The sequence below is a fragment of the Chlamydomonas reinhardtii genome, chromosome 9, assembly GCF_000002595.2.
Source record: "Chlamydomonas reinhardtii strain CC-503 cw92 mt+ chromosome 9, whole genome shotgun sequence".
NCBI classification, from domain to species: Eukaryota; Viridiplantae; Chlorophyta; class Chlorophyceae; order Chlamydomonadales; family Chlamydomonadaceae; genus Chlamydomonas; species Chlamydomonas reinhardtii.
The window spans coordinates 3574985-3594965 of NC_057012.1; the positions used below are offsets into that span (position 1 = coordinate 3574985).

Here is a 19981-nt window from a genome sequence, read left to right on the forward strand (position 1 = left end):
GCGTGCGTGCGTACGCCGGGAGGGAAACCACTATCTTGATTAAGCGTACATCAGGAGGCTGTACGACCTGCACCTCTGCGACACGATGTCTTACTGGGCTCAGCCCACTAGCCATGCGGGGACCGCCTTTCTTGTTCACTGTGTCCCTTCAACAAGACACACGCATACACAGCCCCGATATACCTATTCGCCAGGCGCCGTCGAACAAACACTGCGACAGCCGATGGGGCCGTGTTACTTCGTTTGCGGCATGGTTGCACCTTGATTGGTGGGGACTGTCCCTTGTGTAGTGTCGCATTCATAGTTGCCCTGCACCCTTTGGCGGCCTCTCGCATGCAAGACGGCATGCTTCCCCATGATGATCCCCCGCGCCAACCTGCACAACCTTCCCACAGCCCCGCTAAGCCCCATGTAGACCCAATACAAGCCCACTACCGCATCTCACGCATGAAGGCAGTCCGAGCGTCGCTAGGCGTACAGTGCTGATCGATTCATTCATGCACTGGGGATGGTGACCGTGTAGCTAGCCAACAGACATTGCAACGCGCAGGCTAAAACGAGGCTGCCGTTCGCACGTACTCGCTGCAGAAATCGCAACGCCAATAGTAAGTAAACATGGCCCCATGAGGCACCAGACTATATTGCGCTACCCCCACCCCGTGCGAGAGACCTCCACGCTTACCTCTTCATACCTTGTGGAAGACAATTGCCCTGTCAAGGCAGAAAATCGGCTGCGCGAGATCACTGCTCGCTTTGGCCGATTTCGACCTGCCGCCTACCGTACTTGCGATCAATAGGCCACTATGGCTCTCCTTGTGGAGGAAAACAGTGCAACTTCAGCCCATCTCCTCGCGTATGTTTAAGTCATCGCACCGCGTTGCAATGTTGTACACCGATATCCAAACAAAGTGTCTGCCAGTTGGGCTGTGAGAGTAACCAGCCGTTGCCGGTGCGGCACAACATCGACACGCGTGTCCACACCTCCGTCCCTGCCGCCTCACTCACAAAGACCATGGGATGTCTTCATTCCTTTCCTCTGCCACCACCTCGAACTCAACGGGCTTCGACAGCTGGCGCGAGTTGGCGCCGCTCGCGTGGCCACTAGCTCCTGGCCCCAGCAGCTGCGCCCCAGACAATGGGTTGCCCAAGTACTGTTGCTGGTGCTGCTGGTGGCGTGGCGAAGTGTTGCGGCGCAGAGTTGACGGTGCGAACGTCGGCGCACCGATGCTCACGCTAAGGCTGCTAGAACCAGGCACGCCTCCGCCGGTCAGCCCCGGGGCCTGCCGCCGGTCCCGAACGTCGCCCCAGCTGGGTTGGGCTGCAACGGCCACTTGGGCGTTGGCCAGAACTGTGGCCGCCAGAGTGGCATGCGCAGGTCCTCCGCCGCTGCAGTTGGGTGTTGGCCCAGCGTTGACCACAACCGAGGCCGCCGCGCTCATCGTCACGGAGCCGTCGTCGTCATCCTCGTCATGGTCGTCGTCGTCGTCGCCGCTGCTGCTGCATGACTCGGAGCTGCTCGGCAGCAGACAGCCGGCGGTGACACCCGCAATCGCAGGCAGACGCTGCAGGCATGGGCAGGAGCACATGGAACGGCAATTTAGCTTGAGCTTCGTCCTGCTTAAATACACCAAACCCAGCGTGCAACGTACGCTCGACACCTCCTATTCTGCATGAAGATTGACATGAACGGGCCAGGGTCCCGACGCCCCCGTCACGCCCGCGCCGCCCCACTCCCTCACCGAGCTGGCCGGCGCGGGCCACTGCTCCGGCAGCGCGAATACGCCCGGCGCCAGGCTGGCCCCCGCTCCTTGGCCCATGCTACTCCACACGCCCCGGGTGTTGCTTGCGTCGTCCGTCGGCTCACACAGTCGGCAGCGCAACCGCTTGAGCTCGTCAACAATGAAGTCAAATTCGGGCCTGCAGGCGGACGCAAATGATGCTTCCCGTCAACGTCCTATCGCAAGCCAGCACCACAGCAACTTCGGATGCAGCCGCGCCTGCTGACACACATCCTCTTGTTCCCATGCGTCCCACGCACCGTATCTCCGGGTTGCTCTCCCAGCAGCGACATGCTAGCAGCTGGTACTCGAAGGGCGCGCCCAGGGCCGGCGGGAACACGGGCCGCAGGTTGTCCTTGGTGATGGCATGCCCCAGCAGCGCCTTGGGCACGTCCTTGTACGCCGTCTCGCCGCTGTACAGCTCGTACAGCAGGATGCCGAAGCTGTATACAGAAATTGCAGGTGCGGGTAGAGACTCAGAGGCTTTGGGCAACCAGTTTCTGGTGGCATCACACCGTGCCACATACAGGGTTTCTTATTCCCTGAGTACCGTACACAGTAGTTGGCATGCGCGGTGATCCCCTGTGGTAAGGAAGCGCCTGCCCACCTGTAGACGTCACTGGCACGCGACACGTGCCCGTGAAGCAGCGTCTCTGGCGCCATGTATGCGAGCGTCTGTTACAGCGAACAAGCCAGGGAGCACTCTTAGATATCAAACCACTGATAAGCTTTGTCCGTTTCATTTTCGATGGTTATTACGAGGAAACACAGGCCCCATACGTGGTTGACGCACCCACCCCGTGAAAGGCGTTGCTGATATGCGTCTCGTCGTGGTCTAGCCGCATGGACAGACCGAAGTCAGCCACCTGCATACAGACAGTAATGAGGATACCGTGAGATCCACATCCAGGAAAGGTACTGCATGCGTGCACAAGGTGCGTGTGCGTAAGAGCCCGGTGCAAACACGGACCTTTCAGCCGTCACACAACCGGCTTCGCTCCTACCTTGGCCACGAATCCTCGGGGGTCGTGTGTGGAGCCCTTGAGCAGCACGTTGCGCGGCTTGAGGTCCGCGTGCACGATACCCTCGCGGTGCAGGTGCGCCACGGCGCGCGCAATGTCGATGGCGGTGTCAAGCACCGCGGCCAGGTCTACCACCAGGGGCGCGGACTGCGGCAAACTGCTGGAGCCAACCGGGCCCTGCAGAATATGAGGTACACGTGATGGATGATGTGTCAAGGTATCGGCATACTGCCAGCAGCTACACGACAAAGTGCAAAACAAAACTCCCATGCACAATCCTCGAGGAAGACGCAAGATGCATGCACACATACAGACAATTCTGCTATGTGTTCTCTGACGCGCACATGTATGGCTGCTCGCTCACCCCGCCGCTGGCATCAAGGTTGCTGTTGGTGGCAGGGCGCAGCTGTACCTGCTGCAGTGACGGCGGACGCGGCTGCAAGGGGCCCGTCGCTCCCGCCGTCGCCATGGCCTGCATGTGCGGCGTGCCGCCCAGCCGTTGCAGGCTAGCCATGTTCGGAATGGCTGGGCCAGCACCATCGGGACCGGCTGCAGCCGTCGGTGCAGTTGCAATAGCGGCGCTGGCCCCACACAGGGATCCAGACTGCGGCCCCATCATGGGCGCAACTAGGTCCACCGCCCCCGGGGCCGTGGTGTGCCCCATGGCTGCAGGGCCGAGGGCGGGGCTGTTCGCGTAGCTGCGGGACGCCCGGGCCAAGGCAAGGCCGGCAACCATGGCCGTGTTGGTGGACGGCGCCGCAAGGTTCCCGCCCGTCGCGCCACTGTTGATGGCCGTCGCGGCTTGTAGGCCAGGAGGCAGCACAGGCTTGAAGAGCGCCTTGGCATTGAGCTTGTCGCGCAGACTGCCCTGGTCGCAGAACTCCTGCACCAGCCGGATCTGCATAAGGAAACAGTTACATAGCCATGCGTGACAAAACAGACGAAGAGCAGCCGCACCGAACACGCACCGCGAGTACGGTATGCAATCATGTAATCGCGACTCGGTGCTGCGTGTGCAGTGTGCGCACTCACCTCATAGCCGATGAGGTCCTGCTCGTGGTGTGACGGCGCACCATGTGTTTGGGCGGTGGCGCTGCCGTCACCTAGCTGTAAGCCCGACAGGCCGGGGTTGGGCCCGCCCTCGCTGTACGTGCCCGAGCCCTGGAGACCGTCGGCGCCGCCGGTCTCGGAGCTGCGGGCATGGCAAAGCAAAGCACGGGACAACACGCGAGTCAGCATCACCTGTGTTTTTACTACAACAGCGCGCGGATGAGCCATTTTTTAAGCGATCAATGCTACATGTAAAATGTATAACATGCTGTGCTAAAGGCGCACCCAAGTGAGGTCTTAAGGCGTTTTGCCGCCGCCGCCCGGGCCTTGGCTCCTTGCACCTCCTCCACCGTGTATGTGTAAGTCTGCACCACATTGGGATGGCTGCAAGGACAGGAGCACGAGCAACACGCGGGAATAATCAGGAATGTCAGCCACAAGCAGGCGTGCATTGCAAGGCTCTGCGATCCGGTAGTCGCAACGACTTGCTACACTTGTCCAAAGCTCGTTTGCATCAAGGCCGCGCGCGCCCACCTGAGGCTGCTGCTGATAGCTGCCTCCATCACCGCCATGCGCTCGTGGCGCTCGCGGCCGCTCATGTGCGCCGGCAGCAGGATGACCTTGACGGCCACGGTGGTGCCGCGCCACAGCGCACGGTACACGCGGCCTGTGATTCAGAGGAGAGGGACACACCAAAGGGCGGTTTGAATGCGGTATTGTACAGCAAATAACTTCAATGGACAAACAATTCCAATGGGGAACCAAGCGGCTCCAGGCGGCAAATTATGCACCCAGCAATCACGTCGTACAACGCGCAGGGACCTCCGGGATTGATATGGGATACCCACTCCACCTCTTACCATAGCTGCCCTCGCCCAGTACAGACATCAACTCGAGGTCGTCCAGCGAGTTCCGCTCTGCAAGCAGGATAGGGTAGCCAGGGTGCTGCGTCAAGAAAGGCTGAGGCAATGCGCGTGTGCATCTGAATGCGATAGGCATTTGCATGAATTGCTGCCGCACTCTGGCCCGCATGCCAGGATGTGGCAACTCACCAGTGGCCAAAACCGGCCGGCCGGCCTGGATGGCACGCTTGGCAGCGTCGATGCCCTCTAGCGGACCCGGTACCGCAGCGCGATCGCGCGGCCCCCTGCGTGCAACCGACAAGGTATTGCTCAATTGCTAAAGCAGCGGACGGGGCAAAATAGTCGGCGACCCAGATAGCTCCATTGCTGCACGCGCGGCCGCAGATAGTGCACCACAACAGCACCATGACCCAAGGCAGCAGTCGAGCCAAACACAGCCCTACCCACCCGGAGCTGGTATTGGCAAGCATTAGGGCTTCCTGCGTCACGGACGCCACGCCGCCACGCGCGCTGATGCCCGCGCTCAGCCCGACCTTTGCTCCAATTATGGCAATGGTTGGCGCATCGGAGGCCATGCCGGCTGTTCCCCCTGCAGCCAACCCGGAGCGCGCCGCGCTCGGTGTCAGCCGTTTGGAAGGCGGCAGGTTAGGCGCTCCTGTGGCGGAAGACGCCTCCTGCACATTTGACACGTGGCGGCCGTCTGGGCCCTGTCCCGGCCGAGCTGCATCCACGGCCGCTGCATTCACAGGTAGTGCGACAGCTGCACCGGCACCCCACCCTGCCGTCACCGCCAGAGAGAGCTCCAACATGGAACGCGAGCCGGACGCGGGACGGCCGCCGCCGGGCACCCCGCTGTTGGTGTTTCCGCCGGCGGCTGCAGCGAGTATGCCCGCAGCAGCAGCAGCAGCAGAAGAGCCGCCAGACACCGCGCCCGGCTGGTACCCGCTGCCGGCGCCCGTGCCCGCGACTGCACCATGCGGCGAACCCGGGATGGTGTTTATTGTGTCGCTGCCCGCGGAAGAGCCGCTGGCAGCTTCCTCCTTGCCCCTGTCCTTGCGGGCCGCATGACAGGCGCCAACCTTGCTGACTGACATCGCTGCGGCACCGTTGCCGCCCAGCCCTTTGGCTTCCCCGTCCGCCGCACGGTCCCCGCCATTGCGCTTGCTGTGCCGCAGCCTCACAAAGAGCACCGTCAGCACCGCCACGGCTACCAGCAGCGCGCCACCCACTGCGGCGGGTACGGCAATGGCCGCGACCGGAACGCTGCCACTCCCGCTGCCGCCGTCCGGCGGCGCTGTGAGATCCCAGGTATCTGCATCTGTTGCCTGCGGCGTCCATTGTACCTGTTGCATACATGGTGGACGCTTAGCCGCCATGCGACATGATGTATATAGACCGCATCTGTCAAGTACCCACTCACTCACAGCAAAAGCGTATAGCCGCATACAGCCTGGAACGCTTGGATTTCCGGCATACCTTGGCCGCGACGAATGTCCACGTGTATCCAGCATCCTCCTGGACTGCCCACACGCCCATCGACACGCCGCCGTCGCCCGGCAGCAGCGTTGCGTTGCGCAGGCGCAGCGCGGGCGTTAGGTGGGTGAGGTGCAGCACGGTGAGCATGTCCGAGGGGCGCAGCCCGGCTGAGGTAGAATCCAGCAGCTCCTCGAGCGTCACACGCTGTGACAGTGCGGGACAGGTTGGGGCAAATCGATCAAGCATGGTGAGGTGCCAGGCACCCGCGATCGCGCGCATACATGGACGGATCCTCCAGGCCATGCACTAGGAGCGGCACGCTACATACACGGGGCGCGCACCTCCATGTCCATGGCCCCGGTTGAGCCCGCCCGGTTGGGCACAAGCTGGAAGGCGCTCATTAAGGGAAGGCCCACCGATCCGCTCGCGATTGCCAGCACGTCCGAGGCCGGGAGCGTGCGCCAGCCCAGGTTGGTAAAGCGCAGGTCGCCCTGAACACGCGGCGCACAATCAACGTAAAGACAGGGGGCACGGCTTCCACATCACGAAAGCGATGACCTTGTTGCTTCAAGCAGAAACAAAATAGTCACTCAAGTCCCGGGCAGACGTACACAGCCTCACCTCAACAATCAGCCGACCAGCGATGCGCACCACGCCTCGTAGGTTGCTGAGGTCGATGGTGTACCTCTTTCCGGGCAGCGGGTGGCAGCCGCGAACCTCGATGATGCCGGCCTCCACCAGCAGCGCGTTGTCGCCGGAGGGCCAGTTGGCGGGGTCCAACTTGATGTCGGACACTACCTGGATGTAGCGAGCCGCGCGAGCCAGAGCCGCACGCAGCTGCACGTCCGTAGCCACCACAGCCACCTGACTCCGGAAAATGATGCCCTGCGCACACATTTCCCGTGCTCTTCAGCAACTGATATCTGTGAGACTGCAGCTCTGTATGCGCACACATTGCGATAAGGTTGCAGACCTGGAGCGCCCTCATGCCTGCAACACCGCACCTGCTCGAGCGGCGCGCCAAAGCACAGCGCGTAGACGTTTGCCACGTCCGCCTGCTCCACGTGCACGTGCTCGAAGCTCCAGGCGGCCGAGCTCGGCTCGGATCCCGCGAACCCAGCGTCCACGTTTCCGGACGAGTACTGGGTCCAGGCGTTCATCGACAGCAGCCATTGCGTTATCTCAAAGCTGGGCGGCGAGGTGGTGGGGGTGGACGGGGTGGCTGTCAGGCTGCTGGCAGCCACCGCGACGCTTCCGGCCGCGGCCGCCAGGGGAAAGGGCGTGTCGGACCAGGCCGTCAGGACCGCGCCGCCCTCCCCGACAGTGCGCGGGGTGGACACAATCGTCTGCGCCCGTGCCAATTCACTGGCCGAGGGCCAGGACACCACACTCGGCTACACACAGCAGGACACGGCGAGTTCGCGTCAGCAGCCGAGGGTTGCAGTCTATAACAAGGAGCAGCCGTAGGGCAGGTTTGTGCAACACAGAGTGCTAAGCGGCTCCAGAAACTCCATTGCACTCCCACGCACCTGCAGGTTGGGTCGTGAGGCGTCCATGGACGTGCCTGCCGGCAGCGCCTTGAGGATGCGCACCGCGGCCGGCAGGTTCTGCAGCTCCACGGTGCTGTTGACCAGGCTCACCATGCCGCCGTCGAAAACGTCAAACATGCACAGAAGCAGCGACACGCCCGGCGGCCTGTAGGTGACACAGGTGGAGGCAGGGAGGTTCGGTACGGGCGTACGGCAGTCTTGTACAAGCGAGCGCAAGCAGACGACGCGGTAACGAGCGTGTGTTTGCCACAGCCGGGTCCAGGGAAGGCCACAAGAAGCGGCGCAGTATACCAGCGATGCCACGACACCTTACCAGGTTGTGAAGTTGGTTGGCTGCGTGCCGCGAAAGCGGATACCCCGGAACTCTAGCTTTGTGCGGACCGCGATGCCGGTCGTGATGAAGTCCAGATTGATGGAGGGATGCGAGCCGGGGCAGGACTGGACGACCGTTGGCGCTGTGATCTGAAGGGGATTGCGTGGGTTGTAGAGCGAGCGATCCAGCCCCACGTCGTGGAAGACCATAGCATATCGCGCTGCAGGTGGGCGAAGCAGCATATAGATGGGCATCGAGCGCATTTGTCCACGTAGGAGAGCAAGAAAGAGTCACTCATTCAAGGGAGCTAGTGACCTGCAGCTTGCACGCAAACCATGCACATTTACGGGGCCTCAAAGTTGATGAAAAGCATTTGCTTCGTAGGAAAGGCGGCACGATACATAGGCTAGCGAGCTCACCATTTGGGTTTCGGAGCGCGTCGGCGAAGGTGTAAAGGCACACCACCAGCACCGTGTCTCGTGGGGAGCCAGAAAAGCAGCCGCGAAGGTCCATAGCTAAATAGCCAGTGATCAGCGCGTAGCTGCGTATGCAGCAAACAAACCACCTTAATACCGTAAGCAGGCAGCAGAGTGGCGGCTCGTTGGACACGCCGCGCAGACAGAGGAGATGCCGTCAACACCCAAAGTGTCGAAACTTTCCCATATCATTCATCGCCCACGTCCGCCTCTCAACACAATCCGACTTACTCCGTCCCCAAGTACTCGAGCAGGTACAGCGCCGGCGTTTCGAGCTGAATGGGCCCGCCCGAGTAGACGTCGGTGACAGCGCCCGCGATGCCACGCTGCCGCGCCCAGAAGCTCTGGTTTGCAGGGGCGGTCAAGGCCCATGTCGTTTCGGGGCCCATATGAAACGTGCTTAGGTTGATGGTCACGCGCCCGCCGCTGCTGAGGAACGCCGGCACTGGCCCCAGGCCCGTAAGGTCCTGGGGCGTGGCCGGCAGGAAGTTGCGTATGAAGACGCGCAGCAGTAGCAGGCTCCTGTGTATGAGGGGTTGGGGCACGCCATGAACAGGGACAGTAAAACAACGAGGCATGCACTTAAGCTACATCGACGTATGCCCAAGCCACAACCACGCAATGGTACGTTTGTATCCTTGGGCACTGCGCATGTTCGCAACACAGCGCAGCTCCGCCACGCCTGCCCACCACGCACCCAGTGGCTGTTACGTTGAACAGCGGCCGCGCTTTCTGGCCGGAGCCACAGAAGTCCAATGCCACGCGGTAAGGAGAGTACAGCGTCACCGAGTGAGTGATTTGCACCGGGTCCGGCCAGTTTTCAGACGTGAAGACCATGTCGGACATAATGGAAATCTGTACGGGGGGGGGGTTGCAGAGAGGCTTGCACGTCGGCTTACACTCCGCGCTCACGTCAGGAAGCGCGCACATGCCAGCGATGCTGTTTGGCCACCGCGCGCCAAGAGCTTCCCACGGGCACAAGTGCAGGTGGGAGCCAGTGCGCTCAGGGTCAGGTGCCTGGCTCTTTCGAGTCACGGTGTGACCGCTGTCGCCGCCTACACGCGCGCCCGTCAGCGAGTTTGCTTGCCGTGCTAGTCATATTTATCCCGCTTGCAGGGCTTCCCTAAACGCAATACCCGGAATGCTTCCTTGGAGTGCGGTCTTGCCACGCCCCCTGACCCTTACGCCGACTATGCTTTGTATCCTCAGTTGCAACTTACTCTGGTCGAACTGCCATCAGCTGGGGGCCCGCTAAGGAGGTGCAGGCGCAAGTCCTCCACGTCGAACGCCAGCACTCGGGTCCCATTCGCCCCATCATAATGTGCTTTAACTGAGCTCACAAGGAGACTTAGGACCGCAAGCACCGCGAGTGCCTGGCCGGCCCGCGGACGAGAACCGGAGCCGTTGGCACTACCATGCCTGCTCCACCAGAGCTTGCACAGTCCCTCCATAAACTTCAGGGCCATATTAAGCTCCTGAGCTTACACCACAGAGCGAGGCTTGGATACCAGCCGGCCGAGCTGGGTACTCTGGCCAGCCGAGGCCAGCCCTATTGCGTTCATCATGCTTTAGCCAAATACACTATGAGTATCTCATGAAGACATGGTCGGTCGTTGCTAGAGAAGCTTGAGCCTGCGAACTCGCGGATTCGCGCTGGATTATTACAGCAGTTCATCAAGCGAAGAATTCAGTTTACGAATTAAAGTGGGGATGGAGTGAGAATGGGCACCGTCCCGACTCCGGAGACTTCATGCGATTGGAGCCAAGCAAGCCTGCCCGCGCATAGATGAAGTCCGGCATAGTTTTGGTTGATGGATCATTAAGCTGCAGAAGAACAGAGGCACGCTGGTTTTGCAGACTCCTCCGACTGCCGAGTGATGCTGCTCCCCCCCGTCCACCCACCCATCCAACACGAGAGGCCGCCGTTTTGCCCCCTCGCCCTTGCCGCCTTGCTCGCCCCTCTCCCGCCCCCCCCCTTCCCCCTTCCCATCCCTCCACGCCTGCCTGCCAGGTGGTTTGGGCCAAGGTCAGGTTACAACAGCAGGTTCGCTGTGGCCCGGCAACTGGTGAGGGTGTACAGTAACTGGCGTGAGTAACTGGTCTGAAAAGCATTCTCAATAAATGGCTGCCCTGGTCGTTGCGCCTGAGCCGCCTGTTCGGCCCCAGTTCCGTGTAGCGTAAAAAGCCTGCCTCCCAGCCCGCCGTAGTCTTGTAATTCTAGGCTGTAAATGCGCGATATGGTATAGGTAATTGGAAATTGCCATTCAACACACTTAGATAATGTGCACATCCCTTTTGTACCGCTTTTGACGAACCACCAGCGGCTCTAGCTCCCCTGACCATCAGGGACCATCCTTCTGCCAGTGATGCTATCAGTCAACTGTCAATCGCCTTGGAACTTGCCAGGCTACAACGGCATGCGACAGAGGGACCTATCAAAGGCGTTGAACGTCACCAAGAGATGACAGTGTGGTCGCCCTACATCCTCCTCAACCGTGCGCTATTTCTTCTAGATGCGCAATGTGGTACCGTATAGGTCATTTCTCAATGTATGCTTTAGAGTCTGATTGATGAATGATGCACATAACTACTTGAGCGCAACAGTAATGAGTTGATTCACAAGGCATATCAAACAGACAGCATTGGCCCACTGTAGCAATCACCAATCCTCATTTTCAACGCATCGGTACCCTTAACACTTACAGCACGAACCAATCCATCCTGCAAACTGCCATTAAGAAATTAAGGAATGTACAAGATGGAGGTACGCACTGCTTTCCGTGTGGAGGACCTCTTACATCAAGTTCAGCGCTGCCAAGCAAGTTGGCACAGATGCGGTGCTGCTAGTGCTAACATATGCGCCAATCCGTGCGTGCGATATAGTATGACAAGCAACGCCGTACTTGCTGATGACAATCCATTGTAATGGTGCATTACCCTGCTGCTTCCGCGCTACTAATGCAGCTCCTTAAGCTCAGCGTCCGAGCGGCAGGTGTGGTCAAGGGAGCCGCTGCGGAGTCCACCGCCCGTGTTCGCGACAAAATGTTCATCCTGTGGGATTGGTGCAGACAAAGCAATGCTTAGAAAGGAAAAGCAAAGCCGCCGCAATATTGAGTATCCGATCTAGTGATCAAGGGAACGCGGCGACCCAGAACTGTCGATACCGTACCCAAACGAGTGTTGCGCGTGCCCCACCCATGCCAGCGGTTCTAGCGCGCGCCCTGCACCGCTGCCTGACCTCATGCGCCAGCTCGTCGTCGCGTATGGACGGCATCCCCCACTGCTCTGCAGGCCGCGCCTTGAGGCTGGGCTGGAGAATGGTGCCGGCCGTGTTGCTGCAGCTGAGGCTCCGGTCCGGGACCATCAGGCGAGCGCCGTTCAGCAGCGTGGTGCCTGCATCCGTACGCCGTGCACTGGCTGCGCCGGTGTTGCTGCCAAAGGCGCTGCACCCGTCAGCCGAGCCGCACAGCCGGCAGCGCAGGCGCTTTAGCTCGTCAACGATGAAGTCAAACTCGGGCCTGCAAAGGCCATTCGATGGCAGGGAACATCATTTCGTGTTTGTGCCTTCAGTAATCTAGGGACGGCCTCCACTCACCTTATCTCCGGGTTGCTCTCCCAGCAGCGGCATGCTAGCAGCTGGTACTCAAAGGGCGCGCCCAGGGCCGGCGGGAACACGGGCCGCAGGTTGTCCTTCGTGATGGCGTGCCCCAGCAGCGCCTTGGGCACGTCCGTGTACGCCGTCTCGCCGCTGTACAGCTCGTACAGCAGGATGCCGAAGCTGTATCATTGGAGGAGCAAGGTCAAGGTCAGTACAGAGACTGGTGGTCTTTGGGCACACAAGGTCCGATGGCATTACACCGGAGCGCGATGATGTGGCTCTTCTTGACCCTCGCTAGTTTGGCTTGGTTTGGTTTAGTTTGGGCTGGTACGTACAACCCCCTTGAGCCCACCTGTAGACGTCACTGGCACGGGACACGTGCCCATGGAGCAGCGTCTCGGGCGCCATGTAAGCGAGCGTCTGTTACAGCGAACAAGCTCGGGAGCAATGTTAGAAATCAAACCATTAATAAGCTTTGTCCGTTTCATTTCCGGTGGTTGAACACAGGCCCCATACGTGGTTGGCGCACCCACCCCGTGAAAGGCGTTGCTGATGTGCGTCTCGTCGTGGTCTAGCCGCATGGACAGACCGAAGTCAGCCACCTGCATGCAGACAGTAGCGAGGGATACCGTGAGATCCACATCCAGGAAAGGTACTGCATGCGTGCACAAGGTGCGTGTGCGTAAGAGCCCGGTGCAAACACGGACCTTTCAGCCGTCCCACACCCGGCTTCGCTCCTACCTTGGCCACGAACCCTCGGGGGTCGTGTGTGGAGCCCTTGAGCAGCACGTTGCGCGGCTTGAGGTCCGCGTGCACGATACCCTCGCGGTGCAGGTGCGCCACGGCGCGCGCAATGTCGATGGCGGTGTCAAGCACCGCGGCCAGGTCCACCACCAGTACAGGGTTTGTGGGCGCCTGCGGAAGCAAACAGGTAGTAAGCAGCAAGTGCTGCACAGCTGAAGGGCGGGCATGTGCGTAAGCACCTAGTCCAGCGGACACCGGTAGCCGGCGCAGTGTACGGCAAAAGGCCAACCCTGCATCCTCACCATGCCAGCCGAGCCCTTCACGCGGTTAACGTGCTCAGAGGTCACGCTGACGCTGCTGCGGCCGGTCGGCAGGTTGCGAGCGCTGCCAACGCGGCCAGGCGTCGCCACGTCCGCGCTTGCGCCAGCAACAGGCGAGTTCCCCGGCATCGACATGTGCCGATCAGGTCCCGTGTTAGAAGCGGTGGCAGCAGCAAGCGGCGCCGCCGGTTTAAGGAAGACCAGGTCATTGAGCTTGTCGCGCAGGCTGCCCTGGTCGCAAAATTCCTGAACCAGCCGGATCTGCAAGGCGGAGCAGCAAAAAGCGCCGCTCTATCAAAGAACCATTGACAGGGGCTGCCGGCAAGGCATGCAAGTGCTGAACGCCTGCTGTGATACAAAAGCAGCCCGAGAGCGGATGTAAATGGCGACTGGGGCATACCTCGTAGCCGACCAAGTCAGAGTTGTTGGAAGCGCAGCCACCACCAGTGCCGCTAGCATCGTTCCGGGTTCCAAAGGACAGTAGGTGCATGGCCGGCACCGAGTTCGGGTTCGTGCTGTGATTTAATGACCTGCGTGATTAGCGTTACAGGCCGTGATAAATGAAGAAAAATTGCTGATAAAACGGAATGGAACAACTGCCCCGAAATCCAGGTCTGGTACCCTGGAGTCTGGAGCCCGCCATGCGTTGCAAGGCCGCTGGGAAACTTCCCAAGCAAGCTGCATGTGGTGCACGTGGCTTGTGCCGCAAGGCTAGCCGACGCGATTGCACTTACTCGTGTTGAAGGCGTGACGCCGCCCGGGCCTTGGCTCCTTGCACCTCCTCCACCGTGTATGTGTAAGTCTGCACCACATTGGGATGGCTGCAAGGAGAGGAGCACGAGCAACACGCGGGAACAATTAGGAATGTCAGCCACAAGCAGGCGTGCATTGCAAGGCTCTGCGATCCGATAGTCGCAACGACTTGCTACACTTGTCCAAAGCTCTTTTGCATCAAGGCCGCGCGCGCCCACCTGAGGCTGCTGCTGATAGCTGCCTCCATCACCGCCATGCGCTCGTGGCGCTCGCGGCCGCTCATGTGCGCCGGCAGCAGGATGACCTTGACGGCCACGGTGGTGCCGCACCACAGCGCACGGTACACGCGGCCTGTGATTCAGAGGAGAGGGACACACCAAAGGGCGGTTTGCTCGTGCAGACAGGTCACAAGCCCCAGTAACGTGCGCCAGGCCAGTGACGCACACAACCTGGGTGCTAACGTATACGGCAAGTGTACACTTACCGTAGCTGCCCTCGCCCAGGACTGCCTGAAGCTCAAGCTCATCCACGGCAGTGCGGCTGCCTGCTTTCAGGGCGTACGCAGTAGTGAGGGCTGGCAATCAAAGGAGACCAAACCAAACTTGCAAGCTAACAAAGACGCGTGTCGCTAAGCAAGCGTTTCCCATGCACATTGTTTGACTCACTCGGCGCCACGGTGGGCCGGCCGGCGGCGATGGCGCGCTTCGCTGCGTCGATGTCATTTAGAGGCCCGCGGCTGCAGAGGAGTACAGTGAAAGCGCACCGAATTCAGCGCATGACCACGCAAGCGCTACCCCACCGAGCACGGAGAGACAACACCAGCACGCAAGACCTATCCCGACAGCAACAGCTGCAGCATTGCAAAGGAGGTCACCTGCTTGCTGGGCCATCCGGCGCGGTGCTGGCGCGCGGGGTTGTGTGCGCGCCAGCCGCAATCAACACATCGGTGCCGTGTCCCGAGCCCAGCAATTCAGGACCGTCGCCTTTGCCAGTAAGCCGCATGGGGTCTGCCGCTGCAGCGCCCATGTCACCGGCAATGGAGTTGCTGGAACTCGTGTCGGTAACTTCACGGCCGCCGCCGCCATCCTCCGTATCCTTGCAGGCGTAACCAGCGGCTTTGACGCTGTTGCTGCCGCTACTCTGGTGCCTCCGCCGCAGGTAGATGACTCCGAAGATCACTCCAGCCAACAGCGCTGCGCCGCCCACAGCCGCCGGCACGGCAATGACGACCACGTTCGTTGAAGCACCTTCATCGGTCCCACTGCAGTCAGTGCGTGGTACACAGGCAACGTCGCTCAACGTTATAATGGGGCTTTGTGGCTGGCAGTGTGAAACGGCCATGTCCACAGCAATAAGCACGCTGGGACGCCGCACCTGTCATTGCTCGCGGTAGAGGCAACTAGCTCCGACGGCGCCCACTGCAACTCGGTGTTGATGAAAATCCAGGAACCCGATTGCGTGCCCCACTGGTCCATGCCCCACATGCCCAGCATGACGGCGCTGCTCCCCACAGTCACGTTGCGCAGCCGGGTCTCAGGTGTGACGGCGTTGAGGTGCAGCACAGCCAGCAGGTCAGAAGGGCGCAGCGCACCGTTGCCGGGCGCGCCCAGCATTTCCTGGAGCACCACTCCCTGCACGCAGCCAAGCAACGTTGTGACAACGCAGGGTCAAGAGGTGGCCACGGAGGGGCGCTCTTACTGCTGGGTGCCGGGTACAGCGCAGGCTTCAGCAAGGTCTAAACATGGCCAAGGACGACCTTATCCATCACACCCACCTCCATCTCCACGGTACCCACGCCGCCGGCGCGGTTGAGCACCACCTCGAACGCGCCCAGCAGCGACAGGTCCATGCCGCCGCTCGCCACCTTCATCACGTCAGTCGCCGACAGTGACTGCCAGGCCAGGTTCACGAAGCGCAGATTGCCCTGCAACAGCAACCGGCCCGAGCTGCGCACCACGCCTCGCAGGTTGCTGAGGTCGATGGTGTACCTCATGCCGGGCAGCGGGTGGCAGCCGCGCACCTCGATGATGCCGGCCTCTACCAGCAGCGCGTTGTCGCCGGAGGGCCAGTTGGCGGGGTCCAACTTGATGTCAGACACCACCTGAATGTAGCGAGCCGCGCGAGCCAGAGCCGCACGCAGCTGCACGTCCGTAGCCACCACAGCCACCTGGCTTCGCATGGCTGAGCCCTGCTCTATGGCAGCGCCAAAGCACATCGACCGCACGTTGGTGATGTTGGCCTGCTCCACTCGCACATTACTGAAGCGCCACACAGCAGCGCTGGGCGTGCTGAGAGAGTCGTATACGTTCAGGCTGGCAAATTGCTGCCACGAATTTTGGGACAGCACCCAGTTGCTGATGTGGAAGCCGGGCGCGGCGGGCAGGGTCGGCATGACGCTAAAGTTGTTCACGAGGCCAGTTGAGGGTTGAATGTTGAAGGTGCGAAACGCCCAGGCGTCCACAATCCAGCCGCCGCCTGCATTGGAGGGATGTTGGCAAGAGCAGAAGCAGGCAGACCCTTCATTAGCACACACACACCCCATGCAAGTAAGGCTACACGCCATGACGCATGGCGGCATGGGTTACAATCCTCGGGACTGCTGTTGCAGTGGAAAGGAATGGCTGTTACCAAAACATACAATGCAGTCCCCTACCTGCAACGACTTTGGACGAGTCCACCATCGCCTGCGCATCTGCTAGCGCGGCGGCTGTGGGCCAGGCGTCCACTGTCGGCTGAAGGTTTGGCCTCGACGGCTCAGCGGTGTCCTTGCTCGGCAGGGACTTGAGCACGCGCACGGTTGTTGCCAGGTCGGGTACCTCCACTGTGCTATTGATGATGGACACAGAGCCTGTGCCCTCGTTGTTCATCAGGCCCAGCAAAAGCGGGAGGTTGCGCGGCCACGTAGTATAGTTGGTGGGCAGAGAGCCGCGGAAGCGCAGGCCTGTCAGCAGCATGGATGGGGAGAGCGTAGATTGCAAGTGTTGCGCATGGTACGGCATACACGTACGTATGTGGGTCTACCGCATGTAGCTAGAGTCGAAGTGAGGGATGTAGGTCAGGCAGGTGACCGGCGGGGCCGCAATGCATGGCGCTTGCACCGTATGCGCCGCCCTTATCATATGCACTCCACGCACCACACGCCACGCACACCAAGACGTACCTATTAATTCCAGGGGTGCGCGCACCGCCACGCCCGCGTACACGGCGTCCATGTTGATGCTGGGCCGCGCCCCAGGGCAAGCGGAGTAAGTCTTGGGGGCGGTGAGCACGATGGGGTTGCGCGGGTTGTAGGCTACACGGTCCACGCCAACATCGTGGAAGATGCGCGCGTATCGAACTGCGCGGGCACAAAAAGTGCGAAAGTGCGAAAGTGCTCAAAGCCAGCATACATACGGCGGCATGCACGGGCACCGGGTTTAGGGCAGAGCGAGCGAGGGTAATGCGAGTTCCAAAAAGGTGCTCACCGTGCGGGTTGCGCAACGCGTCAGCGAACGTGTATAGGCAGTAGACCAAGGTGGTTTTGTCGTCGTTGTCTGCGTAGCAGCCCTCGAGGTCCACCGGTGCGTAGCACACCGCCACCGAGTACCTGCACGCACTCGATGCAAGCAAGGCCATGCTGTTACACATCCAGCCTTTCACGCAAACCGCCCTAACCCTGCGCGACCCAGCCGTTCAATGACGGTACGCCGCACGGTATCCAGGACGAGCTGATCACATCTGCTACATCACTGCCACGCACGCCCGGCCATAACTTACTGAGGAGAGGAGTACGCAAGCACGTACAGTGCCGGCGCCTCCAGTTGCAGCAGGCCGCCCGTGTACATATCCGTCATGACGTTGTGCTCACGTGCCCAAAAGCTCTGCTCCGCCGGTGCCGTGAACACCCAAGTAGTGGAGGGCAGGAAGTGGAACACCACGACGCTGCAGTCGTACGTACAAGGGCGCAGTTAGGGTCAGCAGACAAACAGGGTGGCCCACGCCGTGCTCAACCTAGAGAGGCTCATTCCCATTGATTGTTTGCATGGCCGGAGCAACATGGCAGGCTTCAGGGCCCGTTCGCACCTAAAAGATATCCGGCCGCCGCTGCTGAGGAACGCTGGCACAGGCCCCAAGCCGGTGAGGTCCTGGGGCGTGGACGGCATCAGGTTGCGCAGGAAGAATCGCTGCACCAGCAGGCTCCTGTATCATATGTCAATATAAACGTGCGCGAATGCGAGTTATAAATGGCTTCAGCGTCGGCGAAGGTTCTAGCTAGGCCGTGACGGCCGACCACCCGCAACGTCATGTCTACTGTTGTCTCTTGGGGGTTTCCGGGGCTGCTTCCACACGCTGCCCCGTCGGCAGAATGCTGGCTGGCTCTATGTTCACCCCGGTTGATCTTGCTCGTCCTGGCGGAGTGGCGCCTACCCTGCGCTGGTGACGTTGAACAGCGGCCGTGCCTTCTGATTGGCTCCGCAAAGGTCGAGCTTCACGCGGTACGGGGAATACAGCATCACGGAGCGCACAATCTGAACCGCACTCGGCCAGTTTTCTGTTGTAAAGGCGAGGTTGTCCATAACTGCCACCTGTCAGCGGGGGCGTCAACACAGGTCAAATGACGGCCAGCGGAGGTCTTGCGCTACTGACTGCCTACTCTCGTGCCGCCTGCAAGCCCACTCCGCCGTCCGCTCTGGTCTACGTACGCATTCGTTCCCACCACACTCGTCATTAACAGGTCGGGTGTGGATGGTGTCAGCGCGTGCTGGAAGCCCCCAAACCTGAGCCCGGCAAACCGGGTCCCATCCCTTGGCGCTATGATGACACCTCGCGCACGTGCCAAACACTGTGTTTCGCTGTGCTCGGCGCCCGGCTGAAGACGATAAAAGCAGCATCACGCCATTTCTGTTTACCTTGGTGGCCCCTGCGTCAAGAGCAGCCCTGAGCTCTTGCGGCGTATTCACTTGGACCTCAGCGCTTTGGCCCGATGCGCTGGGCAGAAGACACATGATGGTCACGACCACCGCAAGTCCGCGTCGCCAGACTGAGGCTACGCCACCTAGGCACATCCGTAGTTCACCAATTTTCAGGTCCGCTAGCACCCTCAGCTAGGGCGCAGCAGAAATGAGTCCGCGTCTGTGGCTCCGGTTTATAACTGTTCTGCAGCCTATGTTAATAGATGCATGCTGTATCTTTTTGTGAACTAGATAATCTGAAGCTGTGCGGGAGTATGCACGTCAGGCCGTAAATGCGACGCTATAGGGAAAGGCTTCTACTGAATTGCACGGTGTTGTATGCAATGTTGAAGAATTATGACTGCAAAGGAACGTACAGGCACCCTCGACGGACAGGTTATACATTGTGTCACCTCGGTTTCGACTCTGGGGTTTCACCCTGATGCTCGTCGTTGGCTTTGACTGGTCGCACGTATTTGACGTCATGACGGCCTATCCAAACCTGAAACTATTAGGAAATTAAAGTCGCTCCGAGTCCGAGCGTGCGGCTTCCCTCGCATTCTGCAGGCTCTGGGTCGATTTGGGCCCCTTTCTGGCGCACCCAATGGCGCCGGCAGCCAGCGTTGCATCCCTGCAGCGTGTTTAGCCTGGTCCAACGAGCCTTGAACTATTGTGTACCTACGTGATGTTTACTGCCGTACAAACAAATGTGGCCCAACCGTTCGGGTCGCCAACAGGGTGCACACCCAGGCTGGACCAGGCCATTGATACAGTCCGCTGTCGGAGCAGTCTTATTCGGACGGCCCCCAGGCACGATCCTGCGCTATTGCCTTGTTGGCACTGTCCAAAATCTGTCATGACCCGGTCCAGTCCTACGCAAGCCAAGCATCGACCATTTCCACGGACCCTTTCCCAGCCATCGCTGCGCCTTGACGTGTCCCGGGTGCCCACGGGAGAAATTGTGAGCCGACGGGCCTGCCACAAACGCCAAACATGCAGCAGGGAGGAAACGTCCTGACGCACATGGAGCATGACTGCCCTGCGCGGGGCAATGCTCGGCTGGCCAACATTGTGGGCATGACTGCCCTTCAGCTGCAAAAAGGGCGC

General features: G+C 60.5%; 2 protein-coding genes across 2 annotated transcripts; both read right to left on the reverse strand.

Annotated features, from left to right (window-relative positions):
* Positions 1–31: 31 nt before the first annotated feature.
* CHLRE_09g390097v5 (uncharacterized protein) lies at positions 32–10219 on the reverse strand. Its single transcript, XM_001695012.2, has 23 exons — positions 9749–10219; positions 9226–9383; positions 8760–9050; positions 8472–8593; positions 8053–8272; positions 7719–7884; positions 7194–7583; positions 6811–7074; positions 6531–6680; positions 6190–6393; positions 5161–6056; positions 4903–4997; positions 4711–4767; positions 4385–4517; positions 4136–4234; positions 3833–3992; positions 3165–3698; positions 2783–2977; positions 2576–2644; positions 2386–2453; positions 2039–2221; positions 1740–1917; positions 32–1562 (listed from the first exon to the last, which is right to left on the reverse strand). Exons 1-23 carry the CDS (start codon positions 9992–9994, stop codon positions 1002–1004), a joined length of 5439 nt encoding a protein of 1812 aa, XP_001695064.2. The 5' UTR covers positions 9995–10219; the 3' UTR covers positions 32–1001.
* A 329-nt stretch (positions 10220–10548) lies between these two features.
* Positions 10549–19379, reverse strand: CHLRE_09g390134v5 (uncharacterized protein). Its single transcript, XM_043065532.1, has 22 exons — positions 18833–19379; positions 18351–18508; positions 18006–18122; positions 17700–17864; positions 17408–17529; positions 17104–17280; positions 16597–16884; positions 15718–16418; positions 15318–15574; positions 14818–15204; positions 14609–14679; positions 14428–14487; positions 14162–14294; positions 13925–14011; positions 13591–13720; positions 13173–13451; positions 12868–13041; positions 12660–12728; positions 12479–12546; positions 12124–12306; positions 11767–12046; positions 10549–11579 (listed from the first exon to the last, which is right to left on the reverse strand). The coding sequence occupies exons 1-22, from the start codon at positions 18926–18928 to the stop codon at positions 11484–11486; spliced, it is 4098 nt and encodes a 1365-aa protein (XP_042921128.1). The 5' UTR covers positions 18929–19379; the 3' UTR covers positions 10549–11483.
* Positions 19380–19981: the final 602 nt, after the last annotated feature.